Source organism: Montipora capricornis, chromosome 8 (genome assembly GCF_036669925.1).
Source record: "Montipora capricornis isolate CH-2021 chromosome 8, ASM3666992v2, whole genome shotgun sequence".
NCBI lineage: Eukaryota > Metazoa > Cnidaria > Anthozoa > Scleractinia > Acroporidae > Montipora > Montipora capricornis.
In genome coordinates this window covers 50,731,702-50,749,201 of record NC_090890.1, presented here as the reverse complement: position 1 = coordinate 50,749,201, position 17,500 = coordinate 50,731,702, and the positions used below count along the sequence as shown (strand labels likewise).

Below are 17,500 nucleotides of genomic sequence, written 5' to 3'. Positions count from 1 at the left end.
GGTTGTGCGTCAGTTTTACCCAAAATAAACTTCAATTCACTGAGTAGCTTATTTTCTCAGTGAACTCACGCAGCCTCATTCCTCTCTTATCGAGCAAGTGTGAATATGGAGAAAGAATGCCTATGACGTTACAAATAAAGAGAGAGGCTCATCGTGCAAGCCCATGTCGTTAAGAGAAAGAAGGGGTTCAATGCGAGAGAAACAAAAGATATTTTGCTTCAATAAAATGGTAATACACCGTCGGATTAGCTGTCATAACAGTTGAAGTTACATTGTAAATTCAAAGACTGACAGACAGCTGAAAAAACGTAAGTGAATAGGCCATTTCTACTTTACATATGAATGAAAACTAATTTTCATAACAAAAACTTCGCACTTAGATTCGCTTTGAAGAGGAGGTAGACATGAACTCGGAAATGGCCTATTAAAATCACATTTCTAAGAATTCCGTTTCCAGCCGGGAAACGCTTGAGTGTACAACAAGACTGTTTTTAACCCATTATTGAATTCCATTGCAACCTGTAACGGAACGTGTCACTGCAATATTTGAAACAATCCACAAAATACAATGCACTAAAACTACTCAACAATAGTATAAATGCTTTAAGTACCGAAACAACCACGAAGGAAGTATAATTATGACACAGCATACAGGCCCTCCAAGCCTGCTGCAACCAAGGTAACTAGCCGGCTTTTTTCTACAGAAATACGAAGAAAATGGAATTAGAGCCCATGAAATACATACAGTGAGTTCTACATTTAAGTCACTATTTCAAGTTCTTTCGGTTTCTGATAAACGACTACAAAAGTACGAATTACAGTTCCTTAGAAAACTAAGATGTTCTTGAAGATTAACTCGTAATTATCGTAATCAAATTGTCACTCACTGTTTTTTAAGAAAACAGTATGTCGAGACGCCATCCTTATTAATTACAACCTTAAAGTCAGTTTTCATTCAAGGAAGTTGCGATGCTACTGCTAAAAGATTATGAGATATGATCCACGATTAGTTAATTCCATAATATTTGCACGCACAACAACCTATAGAATCTCTATAAAAAAGAACCTCCTCAATATACCACTCAATGAAGTTCTCACATAAACAAGATGGCACAACGATAACAAAGATCCCAGTTTCAAATACATGTAACCGCATGCAATGAACACGGAACGAACGTTCTTTTCATGTTGTTAAAGATAAGAAAGAGCAAACTGCTATCCCCAGATGTAACGTCCTCTCATTCTCTTGTTTATGGAGGCATGGTCCTGACAAATCAACAGTGCATGTCATTTAATTTACAAGGATCAGTCTGCATGTTGATATAAGAGTTTTGACACCACCTACATATTCAACGAGCAACATTGATAACTATTTCTTTGGCGTCAGCAACAGAGGAAAGAAAACTGTGAGAAAACTATCCTATCCATGACTTGTAAAGTTTCGGTTGACCTCAAACCTACCTAATGTCAAAGATACTATATTGGGTTCATACGATAGCAAGCAGCTTTTACCATCATAGCCGCAGATTGGAAGCGACAAGATGGTGAAGAACATAAACACAACCGAGGCCAACGATCCAGCTGAACACAAGATCAACTTGATACATGAACACTCTTCGCCTTCACCACATGCACATAATTTCGTGATAAAGCATACGCATCGCTTAAAGTGCGCAAAGATGCTGCAGGCTGAAAAGGCGACAAAAATCCAGCCGGGTTGCGATCCTGTCAGATGAAGCTGCGAGGCGTAATACAGGAACACGATGACACTTTGAATGTCATCCTTGAGGACTAACTCCAGAACCGAAAGACACAATTCCAGCCTATTGAGACGGAGATGATCTTTATAGCGACATTTAGACTCGCCATAGAGGGAGCAATCCCAGTGGAACTTGATGTAATGACAGTACACCATCAACATGAAAATGTTGATCATCAAACCAACTGAAGAACTGAAGAAAAATAGGAATTTACCGACTTTGAACTCATCCTTATTGACGTATAGGCGGAAATAATTCCACCAGTCGAACAAAGAGTCGCAACCCATGTAGAGAATTAAACCAACGTAATAGATGATCTTCCCCAAGCAGCATAGCGTCTCCATCGTAGATAATTTTACCACCCACCCGGAAGTAACATGACCAAAATGCTCTAGGGTCCGAGCGACAGATTAAGCAAGGAGCAAATTGGGGCTTTTGTCTCGGAAGACCTTCGATAACAATGACCTAGCTGGACTACATTCTGTGATCAGCGGTATCTGCGAAAACATGGTTTTGTGGGGAGTGATCATTCTCGCGGGCTTAGAAAAGGTTGTAGAGGTCCTTGTTATCGGTTTTTCTTTTGTCTAAGGTCCATAGCCTGACGAGGACTAAACACCAAAACTTAAGCCTGAAATTCAACAGACCCTAAGTTTTCTCTGGACCACGCTGCATTCCGTGTGAATGCCAAAGTTGAGCTCTGCCAAAACAGTCAAACTACTCGTAACTACGACTACAATAGTGATTTGTCTTCTCAGTAAACCCACGCAGCCTCTTTCCTCTCTTCTTGAGCAAGTGTAAATATGGAAAAAGAAAGCTTATGAAGTAATAAATAAAGAGAGAGGCTCATCCCCGGGCTCATCGTGCAAGCCCATGTCGTTAGACGAAAAAGGAGGCCGCTCCATCTGCGAGAGAAACAAAAGATATTTTATTTTCACAAAACGGCAATATACCATGGAATAAGTTGTCATAACAGTTGAAGTTACTTTGTCAATTCAAAGACTGAAAAACAGCTAAAAAACATAAGTGAATTAAAATCAAATTTCTAAGAACTCCGTTTCCAGGGAAAGCTTGCATAAGTGTACTACAAGAATTTTATAATCCATTACTGAATTCCATTGCAACCACGGTAACTAGCCTGTTTGCTTGTATAGGATCTACGATGAAAATGGCATAAGAGCCCATGAAATGTATACAAGTTGTACATTTAACTCACTATGTCAAGTTTTGTCACAGTTTTGGACAAATGACTACAAAAATACGACTTACAGTTCATTAGAAAACTAAGCTTTTCCTCATGGTTAAATCGCTAGTAATTCAGTATTGTAATCAAATTGTCACTCGCCGTTTTTTTTTTTCAAGAAAACCACAAGTCAAGACGCGATCGAGCACAACTAACTACAAAGAGGGGCTCTTCAAATCCAGAAAATGAACTGTTGGCTTTCAGCTCAAAGTAATTACGCCCATCGAAATAAACGTCGCAACCATGATATGCGATCAAAACGAGGTAATAGAAAATCTTCACCAAGCAAAGCAACATTTCTGCCATCTTTATCTCAGCCAAAAGGCAGTTTCACTATCTACCCGGAAGTAACGTGAGCGCAAGTCAAGAGGGTCAGGAGTGATTGACGTTCGTTCTTGTCCCTGAACTAATGACAGCCCCATATTAAAATTTGTCACGAAAAACCTACCTAAGAGTAAAGCACACGAGAAGTCGAGAAAGGACTTACATTTACATTCGCGCCGATTCGCGTTCAATCGTTGTCAATTGCTTCTGATGTAGATTGTAATTGTGGGAACGTTAATCACGGAATACTTTACTCAATTTGGTGGGTTCCCAGAATTGTCATTTTATAATACCGTTGGTAACCGAGGAATTAAAAGATGGCTCAAATCTTGACCGCCCACGGTCAAACCGAATGCAAAATATTGAGATCTGGGTTGGAAAATGGAGGCATCCTTTATTTCACTTTCTTCTCAGAGAGGTGTGAAATTGATGAAATTGAATGCATTTCATAGACAGTCCAATATAATAAGAGAATATAAAGCTCCATGAATGAGCCTAGCTCATCCTGGGAAGAAATCCGCTAATTGTAGGCGTTTATTTCTTTAAAATTAAAACGTTTATTACATTTTCCATACACGTAGTTCATAGGTTTATTCTAGTGATGTAATAAGACCGCCGTCAGTATGATGTGAATTCATACGTATTTGGCTTGTACTCTTCCATTCAAAAAATCAAGTTTTTCAAAATGAACACACGGACGTGCGGTTCATAGCTAATATAAACGTTCATTTTTGTGTGTGATTAATAAAATATGTTCATTTCTTCACTCGGTATCACCGTGCAGCGTATGTTTTAATTTGCTGCAAAAAGAAGCATTTTTTTGTCATTTCTTTGCCAGTTCTTCCATTTCTCAATGTTCTGTTAAACTGACAAGCAATGCTAATGAGTTGAGTCGTGGGGTGCAGGAAAAGCAAAACAGTTGACAGAAAGTGGACACGTAAATGCACTTGCGTTACCTACAAGAATTCCAAGAAAAAGACGGACTTAACGATCTATAAAAGATCCATGTAATTGTATCATGAAAGGTGATTTTTGTCGTCGTGGTTTGAAATGATAGTTGAGTCAATAACGAGTCTCACGAGTGAGTCACATAGATGTGGATCGCATCCATCTAACTATCTACCGCCTTTGCATACTTGTTTTAGTGTAAACCGAGTCGTTGGCTAGCCAGCCCCAGTAAGTCACTTTAGTTTTGCAAATTGCCTACAAAATGCGCTCGCGAAATCTGGGACAATAAAGAAGATTCTATGGCCTTGGCATAGGGGTAAGGGAAACCATTATCAGCGTACCGTCCGTTCAATGTAACCTCAATGAAACTTTTATTATTCTTTTGACTTTTTCCCACACGCGCTTAAAACCTTTCGACCGTTCATTTTTTCGACAATTAGCTAGGACTAGGAAAAGGAAAGTAATAAACATAATAACTTCAGTAAAAAGTAAACAACAATACACAGTGTTCATTTCTTGTATATCTAAGTTTGAAAAATTGTTGCTCCATTCTGTTCATGAATAATTAATTATTTCCTAGAAAGCCGGCCACTTCCTGGAAACGCTACGAAGTCTGACGAAGCCGCAAACAGTAGAGCGGTAACCCTGGTGTTACGTTTATGTTTTTCATATCATGGTGGACTTCACATTGACAGTAAATGAACACCATTCAAGACGTATACACTGCAAGCGACCGACATAATGTAACATGACAGTTACTGCCCCGCAACTAACAATGACCTGTTTACAATCGTTGATTCTTGGCGTGCAATAACTAGAGGAACTATGCAAAATGTCATGTCAGTGTTTTATAACCATGAAATACTCAGTCCAGAGTTTCTAATAGTCTGGTACGCGTTTCCTTAGAGATGGATACAAAAAGCGATATCAGAGTACAAACCGACTTTAAATGGCACATTTGCTAATCGGTTGAACAACACATTCATGATCCAGTCACGGACTGTAATTCCTTTCTTTAACGCTCAAAGCCTTAATTTCTTGAATTGTGACGTTTAGAGCTCTCAAAAAGGCAAATGCTTTACAGCCTCCACCAGGGACACGACGGTTAAGCCTAAGAAAACTACTGAGCCTATGAATCCAATCACACAGGCAAAGATCTTGGGACACGAATTCTTCTTACAAGGGTCCTCGCCTGCACCACATCCACACAATTTTGTCATGAAACATATGCCAAGCTTTAAGTGTGCTCCGACGCTGCAGGCGTTAACGGCAATGAAGTGCCAGTTGGGTGTGGTAGTAACAAGGCGCGAGTTGTAAATCCAAAATAATATGCCGCTTTGAAAGTCATCTTTGAGGAGGAGTTCCAGAACCGACACCCATAATTCAAGCGTGATGAATTTGCGGTTGCATTTATTGTCACATTCACGGTCGCTGAAAATCGAAAATTTGCCATCTGAATACCTTGCGGATCGGTAGCTTGCATGGCGAATGCAGTGCCAGTGGTACTTGATGTAACATATGTAAGCAAAAAAGACCATGATTATGCTGAACGCAGTGCCAGTAACACAGCTGACAAGAAAGAAGATCTTGACAACATCGCTGTTTGTCGAAACAAAAATTCCAGAAAATGTGTTGTTTTCGTTTAGTTCACGAAAATTTTGCCAGTCGAAACAAACGTCGCAACTATGATATGCGATCAAAACGAGGTAATAGAAAATCTTTAGCTTGCAGCACAACATATACATTGTGGATTGCCACCCTGTCCTTGACACAAAACTAGCACACTACGTAAACTTGTTCAATTTCGTACCCAGACTCTACTCCTTAGCGACAAGTGAAAGCGAAAGGAGCGACGGCGGAAGGATAAGGAACGGCAAAAATTTTCGCCAAAAAGCAAAACAAAAGATAAAAACATAAAGCCACTAAAAGATATATTAGATAAAACATAAAACTGCTTTCAGAGAAGGGCCAAAAATCAAACTAACGAGATAGAAAATCTTAACTCAGCGAACAAATGCAACGCCACTGTCATTAGCCTCCCACGCGGTCGTTTTCAGGGGAGTCATATTCACCTCCTCCCCACGACTTCCCTAAAAACGACTGCGCAGAAGGGCTCAAAGTCATCCGAAGTCGGTGGAAATGCCGGAAGTAGTATCAAAACGAAGCTAGGCCAGCCACTGGCGGTGTGAAAAGCAATGATTGAAGATACATGAACTGGCGCGACTGAAGCCGAAACCGGAACTTTGTAGGACGTAATTTCAAGCTAAACACCTTGTTTTCTTGTAATTTGGCGCAAGTTGAAACGATCACTTCATCGAACTTCACATTGTGCGTCAGTTTTACCCAAAATAAACTTCAGTTCACTGAGTAACTTATTTTCTCAGCGAACACACGCAACCTCTTTCCTCTCTTCTCGAGCAAGTGTGAATATGGAGAAAGAATGCCTATGACGTTACAAATAAAGAGAGAGGCTCATGGTGCAAGCCCATGTCGTTAAGAGAAAGAAGTCTGGCTTTAAAAGGAACAATTTTGTATGATAGCTAGTTGTTGTTTTTGAATCATTGTAATTATATATATATATATATATTTTTTCTAGATGGCCAATGTTTTGTTTTATTTTATCATGTATATAGATAATATATTTTTAGTATCTCAGTCCCGTTTACGTGAACTCTTTCGGTCTATGTTCAATATGTTTTTTATTATCTACATTAATTGTCGTTATATCTTCAATTAAATAAAGTTCATTGTTTCTTTTAAAATGTAAAGAAGGGGCTCAATGCGAGAGAAACAAAAGATATTTTGTTTCAATAAAATGGTAATACACCGTCGGATTAGCTGTCATAACAGTTGAAGTTACATTGTGAATTCAAAGACTGACAGACAGCTGAAAAAACATAAGTGAATAGGCCATTTCCGAGTTCATGACTGCCTCCTCTTCAAAGTGAGTCTACGTTCGAAGTTTTTGTGATGGTAATTAGTTCTACTTTACATATGAATGAAAACTAATTTTCATAACAAAAACTTCGCACTTAGATTCGCTTTGAAGAGGAGGCAGACATGAACTCGGAAATGGCCTATTAAAATCACATTTCTAAGAATTCCGTTTCCAGGAAACGCTTGAGTGTACAACAAGACTGTTTTTAACCCATTATTGAATTCCATTGCAACCTATAATCGAACGTGTCACTGCAATATTTGAAACAATCCACAAAATACGATGCACTAATACTACTCAACAATAGTATAAATGCTTTAAGTACCAAAACAACCACGAAGAAAGTATAATTATGACACAGCATACAGGCTCTCCAAGCCTGCTGCAACCAAGGTAACTAGCCGGCTTTTTGCTACAGAAATACGAAGAAAATGGCATAAGAGCCCATGAAATACATACACTGAGTTCTACATTTAAGTCACTATTTCAATTTCTTTCGGTTTCTGATAAACGACTACAAAAGTACGAATTACAGTTCCTTAGAAAACTAAGATGTTCTTGAAGATTAACTAGTAATTATTGTAATCAAATTGTCACTCACTGTTTTTTAAGAAAACAGTATGTCGAGACGCGATCCTTATTCATTACAACCTTAAAGTCAGTTTTCAGTCAAGGAAGTCGCGATGCTACTGCTAAAAGATTATGAGATATGATCCACGATTAGTTAATTCCATAATATTTGCACGCACAACAGTCTATAGAATCTCTATAAAAAAGAACCTCCTCAATATACCACTTAATGAAGTTCTCACATAAACAAGATGGCAAACGATAACAAAGATCCCAGACTCAAATACATGTAATCGCATGCAATGAACACGGAACGAACGTTCTTTTCATGTTGTTAAAGATAAGAAAGAGCAAACTGCTATCCCCAGATGTAACGTCCTCTCATTCTCTTGTTAATGGAGGTATGGTCCTGACAAATTAACAGTGCATGTTATTTAATTTACAAGGATCAGTCTGCATGTTGATATAAGAGTTTTGACACCACCTACATATTCAACGAGCAACATTGATAACTATTTCTTTGGCGTCAGCAACAGAGGAAAGAAAACTGTGAGGAAACTATCCTATCCATGACTTGTAAAGTTTCGGTTGACCGCAAGCCAACGTGATGTCAAAGATACGATATTGGGTTCATACGATAGCAAGCAGCTTTTACCATCATAGCCGCAGATTGGAAGCGACAAGATGGTGAAGAACAGAAACACAACCGAGGCCAACGATCCAACTGAACACAAGATCAACTTGATACATGAACACTCTTCGCCTTCACCACATGCACATAATTTCGTGATAAAGCATACGCATCGCTTAAAGTGCGCAAAGATGCTGCAGGCTGAAAAGGCGATAAAAATCCAGCCGGGTGGCGATCCTGTCAGATGGAGCTGCGAGGCGTAATACAGGAACACGATGACACTTTGAATGTCATCCTTGAGGACTAACTCCACAACGGAAAGCCACAATTCCACCCGATCGAGGATTTTGTCGTTATACAGATCCTTAGATTTGACATCGAAGGTGCAATCACAGTGGAAATTGATGTAATGCCCGTACACCCATAACATGAAAATGTTGATTATCAAACCGACAGAAGAACTGAAGAAAAATAGGAAATTATCGACTTTCCATTCTTCCACTTCTTCCTTATCTGCGTATAGGAGAACATAATTCGACCAGTCGAACAAAGAGTCGCAAATCATGTAGAGAATTAAACCAACGTAATAAAAAGTCTTGCCCACGCAACAAAATGTCTCCATTGTGGATTATTGAACTACCCACCCGAAAGTAACGTGACCAAAATTCTCGAGGGTCCGAGTGACAGATTAAACAAGGAGCAAATTGTGGCTTTTTGTCTCGGACAACATTCTGTGATCAGCGGTATCTAGGAAAACATGGTTTTGTGGGGAGTGATCATGCTTGCGGGATTAGAAAAGGTTGTTGCGGTCCTTGTTATCGAAGGATTTTCTTTTGTCTCGGGGCCCTAGCCTGACGAGGACTAAACACCAAAACTTAGGCCTGAAATGCAACAAACCCTAAATTTGCTCAGGACCACGCTGTATTCCGTTTGAATGCCAAAGTTGAGCTCTGCCAAAACAGTCAAACTACTACGATTACAATACTGACTGGTCTTCTCAGTGAACCCACGCAGCCTCTTTCCTCTCTTTTTGAGTAAGTGTAAATATGGAGAAAGAATGCTTATGATGTAATAAATTAAAAGAGAGGCTCATCCCCAGGAAAAGAGACCGTTCCATCTGCGAGAGAAACAAAAGACATTTTGTTTTCATAAAATGGCAACAAAAATACCGTGGAATCAGTTGTCATAACAGTTGAAGTTACTTTAAAAGGAACTTTATTTAAGTGTCTAGTCGTCCTAGCGCTGGAGCGCTAATTGGGGACACTGTAAACTGAAATGAACAATGAAAGTAAATCAAGTCAAATGTTGGTTTTTGACGGAGGACAGGGCAAACCGGAGCACCCGGAGAAAACCTCTCGGTGCAGAGTAGAGAACCAACAAACTGTCAATTCAAAGACAGCTAAAAAACATAAGTGAATTAAAATCACATTTCTAAGAACTCCGTTCCAGGGAAAGCTTGCATGAGTGTACTACAAGAATGTTATAATCCACTATTGAATTCCATTTCAACCGATCAAGGAACGTTTACCTGTACAGCAATATTTGAAACAATCCACAAAATACTCTACTATACCAGTGTGCTAATACTACTCAACTATAGGATAAATGCTTTATGTACTGAAACAACCACGAAGGAAGTATAATTATGACAGAGCATGCAGGCCCTCCAAACCTGAACCTGTGCAACCAAGGTAACTAGCCTGTTTGTTTGTCTAGGATATACGATGAAAATGGCACAAGAGCCCATGAAATATATACGAGTTCTACATTTAACTCACTATTTCAAGTTTTGTATCAGTTTTGGATAAATGACCACAAAAATACGACTACAGTTTCCTTACAAAACTAAGCTGTTCCTCGTGGTTAAAGCGCTAGTAATTCAGTATTGTAATCAAATTCACTCCCTATTTTTTTCAAGAAAACATGTCAAGACGGGATCCTTATTAATTACAACTTTAAAGTCAGTTTTCAGGAACTGAAGATGATCGAAAATAAATCAGTTAGTCTTTGCTGCGTGAACGCATTCTGCAAGCGACTTGAAAATATGTGCTGGAGCATGAAAACCGCCGCTTATGGACACAATGGTGAAGTACAGACACATCCCTGATGTTATCAATCCAATGAAGCAAGCAATGACCTTCACAACCTTGTAACCGCACGGATCGCTGCCGCACTTGCAGCAACTCTCTTCACCCACACCACATCCGCACAACTTCGTAACGAAACACGAGCATAGCTTTGAGTGGGCTAACAAACTAAAGAGTGCAAAGGCCAAAAAATTACAAGTCGCTTCTTCCAAGATGCGATACAATATGTAACTTTGAATGGCATACTTGCACAGTTCCAAAATCGAAAACAACAACTCAAAATCGTTGAAACGACGGTTAGATGGACTGAGTGTCTTGTAGCCACGGCAGCCACGGTAAAGGCATTCCCCATGAAACGTGATGTAGTATCCGTACACCACAATCATGCCTAAGGAGATCAACGAACCGAAAGGACAACTGAAGCAAAAAAAGGAATCTTCAACGAATCCAGGAAATGACTTGTTGGCGTTCAGCTCAAAGTAATTAAGCCAATCGAACACAGAGTCGCAAACATGATAGCTAATCAAAACGATGTAATAGAGAATTTTCACCCAGCAACACAACATTTTTGCCGTCTTCATCTCAGCCAAAGATCAGTGTAACACTATCCACCCGGAAGTAACATGAGCGCACGGCAACAGGGGCAAAATTAAGCTAGAAGTGATTGACGTTCGTGCCTCTAAGGCCCTGAGCTAACGACAGCCCCATATTAATATTTGTCACGAAAAACCTACCCAAGAGTAAAGTACAGGAGAAGTCAAGACACGACTTATATTTTCATTCTCGCGCAGTCGCGTTTTACTAAAAAAAGTTCATGCATCTCAAACAAATTTATGTCATTCCTTGAAACCAAGTGACACCGCGACAAACGTTTATGTGCTACTATGATGAAAAAACTCAGCTCACGTTTTTTCTTCACATTTCGAAAGTACTTGCGTTGAATGCTCAACAGGTGAAGATTTTTGTAGTAATTTCAAGAGGCAGACTGTTTATTTTAACTCCTTTTTTTTAATTTAACGGTCCGCTATAACTTGGTGCGGTTCCGACCGATAAGCTTTCAGCGATCTGGATCAAGAAGAAACGTGACGTCATTTACTCACTAGCTTTAAAATGAAGTGTGTGAATGCTGCTTGATTAGTATGCAGCACGAGAGTTTTTAGCTTTCAGATTGTCAAATCCGAGTTCTGCATACGAATTAAGCCGCATTCACACACTGCATTTTTAAGCAAGTGAGTGAATGACGTCACTTTCTCGTCGCCAGCTCTCTGAGGGCTTTTCTGTGAGAACCACACCAAGTATTGCTGACCGTTAAATGAAAAAAATACCGTCAAAATAAATAGTATTTCTCTTGGAATGATTGCATGAAATCTAGCATTTCGAGTATTCAGCACAAGAACTTTCGAAATGTGAAAAAAAAAAAAAACGAGAAATGATTTCTGATCGTAGTAACACTTTAAAGACAAGGGAGTGACCGTTTTCAGAAGCTGGAAAAGACCTTTTCATGGAAACAGAAACATTTTCAGAAAAGCTGTGATGAAATGGCTATTTGAAATAACTAGTTTTCGGAAAACTGCGATGAAAATGGTTGTTTCAAATAACCATTTGTGGACGAGTGGCAATAATTTGCTGATTTGAAATATATAGAGGATATTACACGGCCTCGCGGAGATACCAAATATTTCTTCAAGTGTTAAAAAATAATTCACGAGTGAGCGGAGCGAACGAGTGAAATAGAGGGGGTTGTTTACCACTTACAAATAATTTCCGGAAATTCTGTTGGAAATTTCCATCAGGTGAAAAACGTGTTCCGTCTATCTCAAGTCCATTCGCGGCCCGGCGATTTGGATTTTACGCACTCGGCCGTGAATAGCCTGGAACTGGGGAAACAGAGGGCACGATAGGCCCTTTGCATAAATGGCGCCCAAATACTTGATACATCCTTAGCCTCACATTCATGTGAAAAGTCCTTTGTCTTGAAACATAAAGACGAGGCTAAAGGATGTATACAGTAGTGTTATTCAAATTTGGGCGCCATTTCTGCAAAGGGTCTATCCATTTGGGCAAAAATTGGAAAATTTTCGGTCTAGAATAAAATAAAACAGTCTTTTCCGGAACGTTCTCTTCGGAAATTTTGGTCAACCTCTCGAAGTTGACCAAATTTTCCGGAATGTTGGAATTACCGGGAATTTTCCGTTCCATTTGACGATTGGAAATTTCGGAAATTCAAACCGGAATTTTTGTCCAAATGGATCGCGCCCAGAGCTACCTTTTGAAACGTCACGCTACTCCCGGAAATCTTCCAGTGGAACGAACCAAAAAGATACATAGATAGATAGATAGATAGATAGATAGATAGATAGATAGTTTATTCTGATTAAAATCGCAGCCATAGGCTGAATTAGATTAATCGTCACAATAATAAAATCTAACAAAAATATGGGAAAAATATACACATATATAGCTAAAAATTTAATTACAATTACTATATATAAATGTGTTCATAAGTCTCTTCGTCTTAGCCAGAGGGACATTAAATTTCCTCTTTCGTCTTAAATTAAATTCACAATTGTTACGAGGTGGCAAGAGCTTATGCAATTTATGGTTTGAGTTACAAGTGATGGAATCAAAAAGCTTAGTTGTGATAGACTGGCTGCATCGAGAAAACGTCTCCAAGTCGGCTTGATGTAATGCGTCGCTATATGGAACAAACGGAAAAGTCGTGTGTCGTGTTCCATTTACAAACGAACCGAAATTTCCGGAAATTTGTTGTAAGATTTAATTTCAGTAAGTAAGAAGTTTATTGAACCACTTAGACAGAGCTTGAGAACGAGTCGCGTGCATCAGTAAAATTAATACCCAGCGTTCTACAATATTTGGACCATGAGCCGAGTTCAACATTCTGTGTCTTATAACTTTTATCCAAACAAACAAATCTAAAATTGTCCATTGTGGATAAAAGCAAAATCGGAAATGTTAACCTTGTTATAAAACGTTCATTGCTAAATATGCTCACATGCGCGATTTTAGGAAACAAAAAAAGAGACAATAGCGCTCTGCGTTCATTGTTTAGTCTGTCACCTTGTCACCATGATTTGTGCGTTCTTGGCAACCAATGATCGATGCTCTTTCTAAGCGTTCACGTTTTATGACGCACGACATGAACTGGAGCTAAATGTCCCGAGAACAATAGGCATTATGCGCGATGATGCTACTGCTAAAAAATTATGAGATTTGATCCACAATTAGTTAATTCCATAATATTTGCTCGCATAACAGTTTATAAATTCTCTATAAAAAAAACCTCAATATAGAACTCAATGAAGTTCTCACATAAACAAGATGGCACAACGATAACAAAGATCCCAGACTCGAATACATGTAACCGCAGGCAATGAACACGAAACGAACGTTCTTGTCATGTTGTTAGAGATTCGAAAGAGAAAACTGCTATCCACAGATGTAACGTCCTCTCATTCTCTTGTTTATGGAGGCATGGTCCTGACAAATTAACAGTGCATGTCATTTAATTTACAAGGAACAGTCTGCATGTTGATATAAGAGTTTTGACACTAGCTACATATTCAACGAGCAACATTGATAACTATTTCTTTTGCGTCAGCAACAGGGGAAAGAAAACTGTGAGAAAACTATCCTATCCATCACTTGTAAAGTTTCGGTTGACCGCAAACCAACCTGACGTCAAAGATACGATATTGGGTTCATACGATAGCAAGCAGCTTTTACTGGCATCATAGCCGCACATAGGAAGCGACAAGATGGTGAAGAACAGAAACACAGCCGAAGCCAGTGATCCAGCTAAACACGCGATAAACTTGATACATGAATACTCTTCGCCTTCACCACATCCACATAATTTCGTGATAAAGCATACGAATCGCTTAAGGTGCGCAAAGATGCTGCAGGCTGAAAAGGCGATGAAGTACCAGCCGGGTGGCGATCCTGTGATATGGAGCTGCGAGGTATAAATCAGGAACACGATGACACTTTGAATGTCATCCTTGAGGACTAACTCCAGAACCGAAAGCCACAATTCCAGCCTATTGAGACGGAGATGGTCTTTATAGGAGCATTGAGAATTGAGGAACCATCCATCGAGGAAGCAATTCCAGTGGAACTTGATGTAATGCCAGTACACCGTCAACATGTAAATGTTGATCATCAAACCGACCAAAGAACTGAATAAAAATAGGACATTATCGACTTTGAATTCCTCCTTATTGACGTATAGGCGGAAATAATTCCACCAGTCGAACACACAGTCGCAAATCATGTATAAAATTAAAGCAACATAATAGAATATCTTCCCCAAGCAGCAAAACGTCTCCATCGTGGTGTATTGAACCACCCACCCGGAAGTAACATGACCAAAATTCTCGAGGGTCCGAGTGACAGATTAAACAAGGAGCAAATTGGGAAGTTTTGTCTCTGACAACATTCTGTGATCAGCGGTATCTAGGATAACATGGTTTTGTGGGGAGTGATCATGCTTGCGGGATTAGAAAAGGTTGTTGCGGTCCTTATTATCGAAGGATTTTCTTTTGTCTCGGAGCCCTAGCCTGACGAGGACTAAACACCAAAACTTAGGCCTGAAATGCAAGAGACCTTGAAGGCGCTGTTACACTGAAATGTTTCATGCAACTTGTCTCGCAATGTTTTGGCGACATTGTGGCGGAACAAGTTGCACGAAACATTTCACAGTGTAACATACCCTACAACGGCCAAAATCATTGCGCGACAAGTTGCAAGAGCCGTTGCCTAAAGTAGAATTAAGTTCTACTTTTCGTGCAACTTGTCTCGCAACGATTTTGGCCGTTGCAGGGTATGTTACACTGTGAAATGTTTCGTGCAATTTGTCCCGCCACAATGTCGCCAAAAGATGCGAGACAAGTTGCACGAAACATTTCACAGTGTAACAGCGCCTTAAGTTTGCTCACGACCACGCTGTATTCCTTGTGAATGCCAAAGTTGAGCTCTGCCGAAACAGTCAAACTACTACAACTATAATAGTGATTTGTCTTCTCAGTAAACCCATAGACGTATAGGCGGAAATAATTCCACCAGTCGAACAAAGAGTCGCAACCCATGTTGAGAATTAAACCAACGTAATAGAAAATCCTCCCCAAGCAGCATAATGTCTCCATCGTGGATAATTTTACCACCCACCCGGAAGTAACATGACCAAAATGCTCGAGGGTCTGGGCGACAGATTAGGCAAGGAGCAAATTGGGGCTTTTGTCTCGGAAGACCTTCGATAAGAATGACCTAGCAGGATTACATTCTGTGATCAGCGGTATCTGCGAAAACATGGTTTTGTGGGGAGTGATCATTCTCGCGGGCTCAGAAAAGGTTGTAGCGGTCCTTATTATCGGAGGTTTTTCTTTTGTCTGAGGTCCCTAGCCTGACGAGGACTAAACACCAAAACTTAAGCCTGAAATTCAACAGACCCTGAGTTTGCTCTGGACCACGCAACATTCCGTGTGAATGCCAAAGTTGAGCTCTGCCAAAACAGTCAAACTACTAGTAACTACGACTACAATAGTGATTTGTTTTCTCAGTTAACCCACGCAGCCTCTTTCCTCTCTTCTTGAGCAAGTGTAAATATGGAGAAAGAATGCTTGTGAAGTAATAAATAAAGAGAAAGGCTCATCCCCGGGCTCATCGTGCAAGCCCATGTCGTTAGACGAAAAAGGAGGCCGCTCCATCTGCGAGAGAAACAAAAAGATATTTTGTTTTCATAAAATGGCAATATACCGTGGAATCAGTTGTCATAACAGTTGAAGTTACTTTGTCAATTCAAAGACTGACAAACAGCTAAAAAACATAAGTGAATTAAAATCACATTTCTAAGAACTCCGTTTCAAGGGAAAGCTTGCATGAGAGTACTACAAGAATTTTATAATCCATTATTGAATTCCATTGCAACCACGGTAACTAGCCTGTTTGTTTGTATAGGATCTACGATGAAAATGGCATAAGAGCCCATGAAATATATACAAGTTTTAAATTTAACTCACTATGTCAAGTTTTGTCACAGTTTTGGATAAATGACTACAAAAATACGACTTACAGTTCATTAGAAAACCAAGCTTTTCCTCATGGTTAAATCGCTAGTAATTCAGTATTGTAATCAAATTGTCACTCGCCGTTTTTCTTTGTCAAGAAAACCACATGTCAAGACGCGATCCTTATTAATTACAACCTTAAAGTCAGTTTTCAGGAAATGAAGTTACTCGAAAACAAATCAGTTAGTCTTTGCTGCGTGAAAGCAGTTCGGCAACCGACTTGAAAATATGTGCTGGAGCATGAAAACTGCCTCTTACGGACACAATGGTGAGTAGCAGACACATCCCTGAGGCTATGAATCCAATGGAGCAAGCAATGACCTTCAGAAACTTGTCACCGCACGGATCGCTTTTGCACTTGAAGCAACTCTCTTCGCCCACACCACATCCACACAACTTCGTAACGAAACTCGAGCAGAGCTTTAAGTGGGCGAACAGACTACAGAATGCGAAGACCAAAAAATAACAAGTCGGTTCTTCCAAGATGTCCGATCGGGAAAACCGATACAAAATGTAACTTTGAATGGCATCCTTGCCAAACAGTTCCAAAATCGAAAAGAACAACTCGAAATCGTTGAAACGACGGTTACATGTACTGAGTAACTTGTAGCCACAGCAGCCACGATAAATGCATTCCCCGTGAAACTTGATGTAACATATGTACACCACAATCATGCCCAAGGAGATCAAAGAACCGAAAGGGCAACTGAAGCAAAAAAGGAACTCTTCAAAGAATCCAGGAAATGACTTGTTGGCGTTCAGCTGAAAGTAATTAAGCCAATCGAACACAGAGTCGCAAACATGATAGCTGATCAAAACGATGTAATAGAGAATTTTCACCCAGCAACACAACATTCCTGCCGTCTTCATCTCAGCCAAAGATCAGTGTAACACTATCCACCCGGAAGTAACACGAGCG

The 17,500-nt window shown here is 39.7% G+C and overlaps 1 protein-coding gene across 1 annotated transcript; it reads right to left on the bottom strand.

The window, feature by feature from the left end:
• Window positions 1-590: 590 nt before the first annotated feature.
• LOC138060647 (uncharacterized) lies at window positions 591-6,817 on the bottom strand. Its single transcript, XM_068906482.1, has one exon. It carries the CDS (start codon window positions 6,015-6,017, stop codon window positions 5,334-5,336), a length of 684 nt encoding a protein of 227 aa, XP_068762583.1. The 5' UTR covers window positions 6,018-6,817; the 3' UTR covers window positions 591-5,333.
• Between the last annotated feature and the right edge of the window lie 10,683 nt (window positions 6,818-17,500).

Bases quoted from the DNA above. Each gene is read 5' to 3' on its own strand.
- LOC138060647 (XM_068906482.1), bottom strand. From the start codon at position 6,017: ATGTATATGTTGTGCTGCAAGCTAAAGATTTTCTATTACCTCGTTTTG.